The sequence below is a fragment of the Phycomyces blakesleeanus genome, assembly GCF_001638985.1.
Source record: "Phycomyces blakesleeanus NRRL 1555(-) unplaced genomic scaffold PHYBLscaffold_15, whole genome shotgun sequence".
Classification (NCBI taxonomy): domain Eukaryota; kingdom Fungi; phylum Mucoromycota; class Mucoromycetes; order Mucorales; family Phycomycetaceae; genus Phycomyces; species Phycomyces blakesleeanus.
Window position 1 is genome coordinate 723,913 of NW_017265148.1, and position 11,361 is coordinate 735,273.

Sequence of the window (11,361 nt, forward strand, 5' to 3'; positions counted from 1 at the left end):
AACCACCATGATTCCAATCGATCGCAGTCTCATCTTTCGTGCTGTAAATATAATCGTTGCCTGTTTTATGGTGATTGGAGGTGTAGCGACCATCCTGACAGGAGGTATGATGAAGAGAAGATGGAATTACACAGACAACCTTGATATTGACTTGTGAATAACAAATATATATATATATATATATAAAGGGTTTCCGCAGTTCATTCGTGGAATATTCTGTATTCTGTTTGGCTTGATTGTATTCGTGTTTGAGTTCCGTCTTCCTTCTGTACTGACCCAACATGTATCTTTTATGTTTTCATTTATTGGCCGTGGTATATGTAAGCCTTTTCTGTTATGATAAAGACGTTGAAGAATTGGATTTGGCTCACTAAGGGCTATGTATGTATGTATGTATGTATGTATGTATAGGTTACATCTTGCAAGTATTCACAAAATAAATACCATGAAGAGTATTATTTTTTGTATTAATTTTGATAAATTTTCTAACCTAAATAATTATAATAGCATTGGCTGCATTATTTTAAACCAACTTCCGCTGGCTATTGCGTCGGGTGTTATTGTAAGTCAATGTGCTTTTGAAGATATAATGATAAATACATGTATAAAATACTAGCCATACTTTTCTCTTCTTCTTCTTCTTACTCATGTATGACTGTTAATTAACATAAACTCTTCTAGGTGGCTGTCGCTGGTGTTGCATATTGCATTCTTCAATTTGTACCCAACATTGAGGCTCCTTCGAACATGAGTCGCTCAGCATTGGATGAGTCATTAGGTGGTTCAAGTGGTGGTGGAAGAGCTGCTCACTGGGCACAGAATAATGAAAATTCTTATGGCCAAAGCGCTGCTAATACAGGATATGCTCCTGAGCCTGTTGTCTAAATACTATCTTACTTTTGTAGTGTATATTAAACACATTTAATTATATTATATTAATAATAATAATAAAAGAAATTCATACTTTTTTATTATAATTTACACACACACACACATACACACACATACACATATATATATATATATATATATACATAAATAAATAAAAATGCCCGTGTACTTGGTTCACTTCTTTTCACTTTCCTATTTTATTTTATTTTTCAAATAAAATAGACGTCACTATTTAATGACGTACAATTTCCAAACGGGGGGGAGGATGTCCCAGAGCCCTGCCTTTGAATAAAAAAAAAAAAATAGTGGTCGCGGAATTTTTTATTTATTTTTTTCTTTACCACCCCTCTCTCTTTCACCTTTTTACCTTTAACTAGCGCATTTTACTAGCAACATGTCTGGAACTGAAGAGACCGTTTTGTTGACCACCGGTAAATATCGCACATATATTTTTTTCCTTCATTTTTAGACATATAAATATACATACATAGCTATATATATTATATTTCTATGATTGTGTGCTTGTGTGCTTGTGTGTGTGTATTGGAGAGAGTTATATATCTACAGGCACACACATACGCACATGGTTACAAAAAAATACATATTCCAGATATATACATATATTGTAGTAATAGAATAAGGAAGTAGTAGTAGTAGCAGAAGAAGAAGAAGAAGAAGAAGAAGGAGATTTGAATTCACGTTTAATTGTTTATTAATTGCTTATTTTTTCTTTCTTATTTTCATAATAGCTGCATTCGATGCTCGGTAAATAAAATGACCTTTTACTTTAGTTTAAATTTGACGCGACATATAACCTGGCACTGACCTTTACAGTTAGCTTCCCCAACACCAACCAGACCAAGCAGTACGTTTATTTCCACTTTATGATAAAGCGATATATATCTTTCAGAAGAACGAGATATAATCGGGCAAAACGAATATATCTATATAACACAAACAGACAATCATATATATGATATGCACATACTTATAACTGAATTTTTATTTTTATTAGCTGCTGGCAGAACTATGTTGACTACTACAAGTGTATTTCCGCTCGTGGTGAGGAATTCGCTCCTTGCAAGCAGTTCTTCAAGGCTTACCATGCCTTGTGCCCCAATGAGTGGGTAAGCTTTAAAACAATATATATATATATATTATCACAAGAATTTATGGCGTGTTTTTTTTTCTTAAAAAATAAATAAATAATATAATTAATAATTTTTGTTTGTGTGTTTTTTTAGATTTCCAAGTGGGACGAACAGAGAGAAGAAGGCACCAACCCCTCCAACTTCTCCGTTTAAGAGATGTCAACCCAATAAACTAAAACATAAAGGCCCTGCGGATGCTTTGTCTCAACCACTTAGATATACACGCCATTCAGACTCGAACCTTTTTTTTTATATTATTATAAATTGTATACATTTATTACGTATATAAGTGTGTTTTTGTGTGCTTTTTAGATTTGGATTTGGATCTGGATCTGGATTTGGATTCTAATCAACGTCTTGATAAGAAAGAGAGATGGTGACCAAGGCAACCAAGATAGATAGTTTGGAAAACAAGTAATTGTTCGTTTGTTCATTTATTTATTTGTTTATTTATATTATTATTATTATGTATATAAATGGGGTGTGTATGTATGGTGTATGTGCTTAAATGTTATATATAATATGTTAAAAGGTAAATTGAATTGAATTGAATTGAATTGAATTGAATTAAATTAAATTAAAGGGTAGTCAGATTTGGTTATTTTGAATTAAATGCTGTATGCGTAGATGAAGATACATATACAACTATACACCCACTACATACAAATATATGTATATGTATATGTGTGGGGGTGGGGGTGTGGTTAAAGGTAGATGAATGTGTATATGAAAGTACAAGTAATAAAATTATTATAGTGGGATAGAAATAAAATAAATAAATAAATAAATAAAATGTAAGAGAGAGAGTTGGTTTGTTTTGATTTCTCTCTTTCTCTATCTCTGTCTGTTTGGTTATACAACCTCCACAGATCGTGTCACCATTGGCTTTAGACAACGCCGCTTGAACATCTTAAAGGCCTCACCAAAAACGATAAAGAACAATGTCAAACCCATGTCAAGTCCCCATTCCCAAGTAATCGCCATCATTCTGAATCCTTTGATTGCGACCACAGGAATATACAAAAAGATCACTAGGCACACAATGTCGAAAATCATCGTGCCAATAAACGTCTTTGACTTTAGAGTTTCCTTGATACCGGCCATGTCCCACTCGGGTTCACGATAACTACGGCAGTGGATCATAATCACAAGCGAGAAGAATGTAAATGTGACCAGCATTGAAGCACGGGCACGGTAGAATGAATCGCAGGCACCCTCGATGTATTCGGAATCACAGTTCACTCCACCGACGCCATTGCCAACCGTATATAGCGGAACAAAAAAGGCGATGATGCAGCATATGGCAGTAACGAGTGCATACGCAATAGTGTCCATGATAATCTCTCGGTTGAACAGACTTTCCTTGGGTGGTCTGGGTGGCTGGTGCATAATGGTCTTCGAGGCTGGCTGGGTACTCAGAGCACCAGCAGGCGGTGTGATGGCTATGTAGAGGAAAAGCATGCCGATGGTAGACATTGGTGCAGCGCTCTTGTCATCCGGATCACGCACAGCAAGACATACCAGGATCACAAGCGCAAGAGACGCCAGGGCAATCCAATAGTAGAGCAAGAAACGCTGCATGTTTTGGTAGATACGTCTTCCCTCGGCAATGGCACGGATAATGGTCGCAAAGTTGTCGTCAGTAAGAATGATATCCGACGCCTGCTTGGCAACATCACTGCCGTTCTTGCCCATTGCAATTCCAACATCGGCAATACGAAGCGAAGGCGAGTCATTCACACCGTCACCAGTCATGGCCGAGATATTGTGTCTTCTGGCCGAAGCCTCGATCATCTTGACCTTGGTCTCGGGCGAACAGCGCGCAACCACCAGTGGAAGTTCATCAAGCGCATCGATTTGATCATCAGTCATGGCATCAAATTGAGTGCCAGTCATAACCAGGCGGCGGATCGTTTCTTCTGACATGGTCGTCTCGTTGAGAATGTTGATCTCCTTTGCAATTGCCGTCGCGGTGATTTCATGGTCACCTGTCAACATGTGAACCTTGATCCCGGCCTGATGGGCCTCTTGGACAGCCTGGCGAGACTCGGGACGGGGGGGATCATAAATACCGGTCAGACCGAGAAACACAAGTTCGCGTTCGATATCATCTCGATTAACCCCTCCGCGATATTCTTGGTTCAAAGGCAGCTCACGGTAGGCCAGGGTCATGACACGAAGCCCCTTGGCAGCCAGGAGATCCACGGTTTTGAGAATCTGGGTCTGCTCATCATCCGACAAGGCTGGGCAGAGGGGAAGAATCCGTTCGGTCGCGCCCTTTGTGAACACCACGGTTCGGTTGGTCTGTTTGTCATGGCAGAGGGTTGACATACGCTTGATAGTGGAGTCGAATTGGTATTCGGAGATAAGATCCCAGCCTGCTTGTTCAAGTACAGGTTTTCCCATGTTGAACTTGTGCGCAAACACCTGAAGTGCTACCTCTGTTGGAGCACCGCTTGAAATCCAGGTGTCTTCGGTTTCTGGTACTTCGTCGAGATTTGGGGAAGACTTTTCTTCCTTGTCGACCTCGCGAAGATAGATACTCGACATGTTACAGAGAGCGGCGCATTGGACGAGGCGTTCGATAGTAGGAGACAGCTGAGTCTTATCGACCAGCTCGCCTTGGTTGACCTTTTCGTCATTTTCTTTGCCTTGGATACCAGGAGTGCTGTAGACATCTCCCTCAGGGGCCAGACCGTTGGGCGTAACATAAAAGTAGCCTTCTTTGAGAGTCCAGAAACGAACAACGACCATCTTTGCGACTGTGAGAGTACCAGTCTTGTCGGAAAAGATGTTTGTGACTGAACCTAGAGTTTCGAGTACCTTGAGTTTCCGTACGACGGCCTTGTGACCTGCCATCTCCTTGCCACCAAGAACGAGTGTTACGGTCATGACGGTTGTCAAACCAGCCGGTAAAACCGATAAAGCTGCCGTCATTGCATACATGCCAACGTCGTAGTTTACTTTGAATTTAACTGATGCGAGCACAATGATAACACAGATGACGGCCACGACAAGCAAGGCGATGTACATTTTGTCCATACTCTTCTGGAGACGTGTTCTGTCACCGTCGTTGGACTCATTGAGTTTAGCGGCAACTTTTCCGATTTCTGTGTGCATTCCTGTGGCTGTGACTATGGCTCTTCCACGTCCTTTTGAAACAATAGTTGAACTGTAGACCATATTGATACGATCACCCAATGGTTCATCTATTATAAAGAAACAAACAAAAGAAGATAAAGATGTTTAGGTTGATATTTTGTTTTGTATGTAGATCAGGGCAAGAAATCAACAGAGATCTGCCCTGTGTATGTTTTGTGGCACCTACCAGGGTTGGACAGGACAATGAGCTCTTTTTGGACGGGCATAGATTCACCCGTTAAGAGGGCCTCGTCGACTTCTAGATTGGATACATGAACTAATCTTGCGTCTGCACCGATAGAATCGCCTTCCTTGACCAAAAGTATATCACCAGGTACGATATCTCTGCTGGCGACTGATTGTTCTCTACCGTCACGAATAACGTCTGCCTGTGGAGATGAGAGGTTGCGAAGGGCAGCAAGGGTTTGTTCGGCAGCATATTCTTGTGAGAATGATAGATAGAGATTGAGAATGGCAATGACCATCAAGAGTGAGCCGGTAACATAATCCTTGAGACCATAAGAGGCACCACCAAGGGCAATGAAGATCCAGTTCATAGCGTCCAAGAACTGCCTGAGAAGGATTTTTATCCATTGTGGGCCATCGTCAGATGATAATTCGTTGTACCCATATTTTGTGTGTCGCGCATTTGCTTCCTGAGTAGACAGGCCGTCTGATGTGGAAGTATTTAATAGATCGGCAGTGTCATTGATTGACTTTGCGTGCCAATCGCTGTAACCACTTGGATCAGTTGTCATTTAATACAATACAATACAATACAATACAAAACAAAACAATATGATAATGATAATGATATGAATATGAATATGAGTATGAGTATGAGTATGAGTATGAATGAGAGTAAGAATAAGAAGAAGAGTATCTAATTGATTTCCAGGTTTTATACACCTATAATTCTGAATTCTAATGAAAATTTTCAACTTATTTTATACTAAGAAGAAAAAAACACACACACACACAAAATCCCACTGTATTTTATATGTATATATTTCCTTTTACAAACTGAGATCTAAATATATAAGCAAAAAAAAAAAAAAAAAAGTTGACTCATAAGAGGGTGTTGAACGGAGAGCGGTACAGAATGCAGAGAATTAACTGTGAACTGCTTTTGTGATTGCCTACTGAATTTTATTTTTACGTAAAAGCAAGTCCACCTTTAAATTCCATGAGATAAGATTACAAGATCAATTACGGGGATCAATTGAATAAAGTGAATTGAATTGAATTGAATTTGTTTGGTTTGATTCTTTAGAGTGTGGAATTTAATTCAATCAAATTCAATTGGATTAAAATCTATTTTGTCAAGGTTGATTTTCATTGTCTTGGATTTGATCCACAGTACTTTTTTCTTCTTTTTTGCTCAACTTTTGTGTGCCTGCTTGTAAAATGTCCTTTTTATATATATATAAAATAAAGAGAGAAATTCTGGAACATAATGTAATATAAAAAAAATTGTAATGATTTATCTACTATAACAAAGACGTAGGACAGAGTTACAAATATTCCATGCAGGAAAGAACCTTGCTTCTATTATTATTTTTTCCTGGTTCACCAAAGTTTGTCTTGGAATGGGTATTTTGTCCACACGCCCATTATTATATAAATATATAAGTATTTCCTTTATCCCCCCCCCCCCCTCCTTTTTCTCTGTTGCTGTTGCTGTTGCTGTTGCTGTTGCTGTTGCTGTTGCTGTTGCTGTTGCTGTTGCTGTTGCTGCTGTCATGTACCTACTAGTAAATGATGCGCATAGATATCATGCCTGTACATGCATAAAGACTTGTAACTGATTTATTTTAAGAGATATCTTTTCTGTTTTGCATAAGAAAATTAGAAAATAAATAAGTACAAAAAAAACAGTTTAATCAGGTTGATAGCATTGGTTATCAACTTGGAAGAATTTGATTTTGGTGAAACTGATTGACAATCTAAAAGCTCTGGTTTATATACAGTACATTGTTCGTATTTTTCACACACTAAATAAAGAATTGTAAAATTCTGTAAAATAATAATACCCTTTGTCTACCCCTTTACTTGCACAGGATCAGAACAAAACGCCGAGTGTCCGGTAATTCTGAGAAACTTTTGCACCAATAAAAAAACCACGCTATTCAATAGCCAAATCATAGTAAATGACTATATAATTATATAAGAGGTTGATTACAGAAAAAAGGGTATCTTACAAGATGCTTTTAGGTAGCTTTTTCTCGATATTGTAAATATATTCACTTCAAATTTGTCATCAAACGTTGTACAGAACAAGTCTATTATTGGATCCCCTTCATGACAGATTCTCCTCTCTTTTTCATTAGATTTCCGACATATCTATTGCTAAATTCTGATTCAAATATGGTAGCTGTTTCAATCTTTTGGCCTTTCCCTGTCCATGGTTATTCCAATAAGGACTAGATTTGAAAAGCCTTATTTTAACCTTATAAGAATCTTACTTTCTGTACTGAGCCCCAAGCCTTAACTTTACAGGCCTTAACAACCTTGAAGATCCTCTTAAATTATGTCTGTCTGTGTATAGATGCCATTTTTTTTAAAAAAATAAATAAATAAATAAATCAATGCGTATCTAACTTACAAGATGTATTGGTTCAATTAATTCTTCTTTTCCCCTTTTTCATTACATTTATTAACCATTATAGATCAACAATTATTCTACCTCCTCTTCCTTGTATAACTTATTTTTTGTTTTGTTTTCTTAACAAAGACACTCATACACACATGCGAAAAGAAAAGGGAGTAAATTTTAAGATGAATTGATGTTTTTGTATACGTGTGGCTGTATTATATTAAACCTTTTTCAATCATTAAATAGATAGATAAATGATATTGAAATCAAATGAGGTTTTATATGTAGAATTCTAGGCTTTGATATATTCATATATATGAATATCTTCTTTTTAATCTAATTAATATTAAATAGATATACTTAATACTTGGGTGGCCTGTCCCTACTTTATTTCTCTATTTTATTCTTGAATTTATCTCCTGTCATTTTCACACTTCATTTCATTTCATTCAATAAATTACACAAACCCAGAATACTGTATATCTATATATCTGTGCTTTGATATCCTTTTTACATAGTTAATTTCATAATTAGCAGTACAAGTGGTCTTTTCTTTTTTTTTTTACTACATTATAATACTAATCATCATAATACATAGGCGATTTTAGTAGGAGATTTTTTGCAAGATTTTCCGGGGGGTTAAGGGTCTATTTTTTTTTAAGGTTGAATTTTGATTAAGCATTGCTCTTTCTTCTTTTATATATAATATGTATATAAAAATCCGTTTCAATTTCAAATTTCTCTTATTTTACTTTGTAACTATCCAATTTCTTAGACCACCTATATATTGGAATCAATACAAAGCACCTTTATTTTGCTCACTACTCCAATAGAGTACAAAATATAGTGATAATAAAATAATTTACTTAAAAAAATTACTCAAAGAATGTAATAGCTTACCAAAAGGGCATCTTGGGGATCCCCTGGCGATAACTAGGTCAGGATATTTATCTTTTTCTTTTTTTTCATATTTGGTCTTCTTCTCAGTCTTTGTCTTACACGACGACACTCGGAAACATCTTCTGTGGGTATTATAGTATTTCAACATTTTTTATAACACGGATACATCTACCAGGGATAGTACCATTATGTCTCAATTGGTCAAATACACGAAGTTCAAGACAGCACCAATATCTCGACTTCATAAACGACGATTTGAGCCCAACAGATCCATGTTCTCCAAATAATTTGGATTAGGGCATCTAAAATTATTTATAAGAATATTTTTGTTGTATTGACTCATGGTATTGGTTGATATATAAAGAGAGCCAAAGCTTACAAAACAAAGGCTGCTGGTTAGTTTAATTTCTGGTGTTTGAACAAAAGTAACTGAGAACAGATGAGCTTGCTGATTTCATCAAAGTATGAAAAGAAAAGTCTAAGATGTTATTGACTCGGATCGACGTTTGGAAGATGACTTGTTCAACAACACAAACATTTGGTTGTTGGGCTTTGATATCTAAAAGAACCCAGCGAAACTTAACACTTCTAAGCTCAACTCTTTGTTGGCTGGATGTATGTATGGTAAAACATTGGTCTAGTCACGGTAGAGCTCTCATACATACAAGATAGTCCATCTATCCTTCCAAAATCGATAACACAATGTCCACAAATTATTTCGTGTTGCTTTGGTGTCAAGTTATTAATGTAAGTAGTGCCTTCCCTGTCAATGATTGCAACCCTTCTGGGACTGGGTTCTTCATTGGTGTCGTGGGTCTATTTAATAATAATAATAAAAATACCAACATCAGCTATCTGCAATGTCACTCTGAGCTTCATCACACCGTTTTATTGATTTCGGAAAGCTTTGATGTTCAAGTCCACCGCGCTTTCCCACAGACCGAGTTTGTCCACAAATATTATCCAAACTCTCTTCAATATTTGCTGGTACAAGATCATAATGTCAATTTGTATGTAGCGTGGTAACCAGGATCGGCGAAGAGGAAAACAGTTGAAGCATTGATGACCAAGTTTCTCTAGGAGCTGTATCATACGAAAGGAGGCGAGAGATTTATTGTGAGGAGATGCTTCAGAGTCGTAGTAGACAAAAGCCTTTTAAAACCCCATATCTTTATGGGTAGGCTGTCAAGATTGGATGAACGGCTTTAAAAAAACATCTCTTTATCCTTGTAGTCGATATCTCAACAGTAAGGACCCAGAATGTCATAGTCTCGTTCATTATCTTCAAACCCACAAGAGACTAAGGATATGGCGTTTGCTTGTTATATGCTTTCGAAAGTGTCAATTGACAAGGATGATATACAAAGAAATTAAAGGTTATATATTGTAATTCAGTCAATGAAGTACTTAAAAGAGTTAAAGCTAAAATTTTTAAAGTTTTTAAAGTTTAGAGTTTTTACCCTTTAATGGCGTTGTCTTTTATAGGCTTTTTTTTTAATATATATATATATATATATAATATAGATGTTTATTATATGTGGCTTTGATACATAATAACCTAGTACACGATTAACCATATAGGTATAGTGATATAAAGACATAAAGGAGAACCGTTTAAATATACCAATGCTATTTTATATATATGCCCAATAGAATTATAAAGGAATTTTGCTCCAAGAAATGTATACTGCAAAAGTGTAATATTTTAAAGGTCTAATAGGCTTGGTACAAGAAGTAAAAAAAAAATACTAGTAACAAGCCTCCTGAATTCTGTTTTTATGTTATACTTTATTTCATTTTATTTTGTAACAATACCATCTTACATAAATTATATCAATAATTAATAATGTTATAGTTATAGTTATCTCATTACTACCACATGTACAATATATACCAATTATACTACAGACAAGATACTAATGATTTCAGACTGAGACTATCAGCGTCCACAACGACCCCCCCTCAAGAATTCTTGTAACAAACATTTCAAGTCTCTTTTAATGTAAGTAAAACCCACGTACTATAAAATAATACCAAGGCATAAGAGAGAGAGAAAAAATGGAAAATGGCCTATAATTAGTCGATGATCAAGAAGGTGTGTTATAGTTATCCATAAATCTCTTAGCGATTCTGCAATAGGTTCTGAGCATCTTTTGAAGTCATTCATCCAGTCCAAGTCTCATGTGTTATTTAATTGAGTAGATTTATGTAATCACTTGAGGGCTGGTAAAAGGTACGTTATATATATACATGTGTGTGTACACAATTTATTGCTAAAAGAAAATAAGAGAGAGATTTCCGGATTCAAGGTCTGTCTAGTCTTCTTGACACATCATTTCGTCTCATTTTCCAAACATTTGTGAGCGCAAGCCAATATGACTGCATAAAATAAATAAGCTCAATGAAGAAAGAAAAAAAGTGGAGTAAATGGTAGACTATTATGGGTTTGAGGGAAAAGACTTGATTTAACCTCTTTATTATCTTTTTGTGGAATATATGAACAAAGTCATGTTCAAAGCAGCTCAGAGTTGTATAGGCCCTCTTTGCACTATCTATCCCAAGGGAAAAATGTTGGGTTTACTTAGGTAGCCATGGCAAGAAAGAAAAGAGTTTCAACGAAAAGGTAAGGCCTTGGATCAGGTGCTTCTGAGGGATCCTACAAAGATCCTAGATTTTAATTTA

At 36.2% G+C, this 11,361-nt stretch overlaps 4 protein-coding genes across 4 annotated transcripts; 3 read left to right on the plus strand and 1 right to left on the minus strand.

Moving 5' to 3' along the window:
• Window positions 1–7: 7 nt before the first annotated feature.
• On the plus strand, window positions 8–885 carry PHYBLDRAFT_24615 (hypothetical protein; the record flags this gene model as incomplete). The annotated part of the gene is made up of 4 exons (XM_018439850.1): window positions 8–104; window positions 189–333; window positions 508–562; window positions 682–885. The coding sequence occupies 4 exons, from the start codon at window positions 8–10 to the stop codon at window positions 883–885; spliced, it is 501 nt and encodes a 166-aa protein (XP_018289707.1).
• A 400-nt stretch (window positions 886–1,285) lies between these two features.
• Window positions 1,286–2,195, plus strand: COX6B_2 (cytochrome c oxidase subunit 6B COX6B; the record flags this gene model as incomplete). The annotated part of the gene is made up of 5 exons (XM_018431861.1): window positions 1,286–1,322; window positions 1,641–1,656; window positions 1,730–1,756; window positions 1,907–2,018; window positions 2,136–2,195. 5 exons carry the CDS (start codon window positions 1,286–1,288, stop codon window positions 2,193–2,195), a joined length of 252 nt encoding a protein of 83 aa, XP_018289708.1.
• Window positions 2,196–2,894: 699 nt separating this feature from the next.
• On the minus strand, window positions 2,895–5,941 carry PHYBLDRAFT_170328 (hypothetical protein; the record flags this gene model as incomplete). Its single annotated transcript, XM_018436314.1, has 2 exons — window positions 2,895–5,251; window positions 5,371–5,941. The coding sequence occupies 2 exons, from the start codon at window positions 5,939–5,941 to the stop codon at window positions 2,895–2,897; spliced, it is 2,928 nt and encodes a 975-aa protein (XP_018289709.1).
• A 3,440-nt stretch (window positions 5,942–9,381) lies between these two features.
• Window positions 9,382–10,226, plus strand: PHYBLDRAFT_69990 (hypothetical protein; the record flags this gene model as incomplete). The annotated part of the gene is made up of 3 exons (XM_018442196.1): window positions 9,382–9,701; window positions 9,913–10,055; window positions 10,204–10,226. The coding sequence occupies 3 exons, from the start codon at window positions 9,382–9,384 to the stop codon at window positions 10,224–10,226; spliced, it is 486 nt and encodes a 161-aa protein (XP_018289710.1).
• Window positions 10,227–11,361: the final 1,135 nt, after the last annotated feature.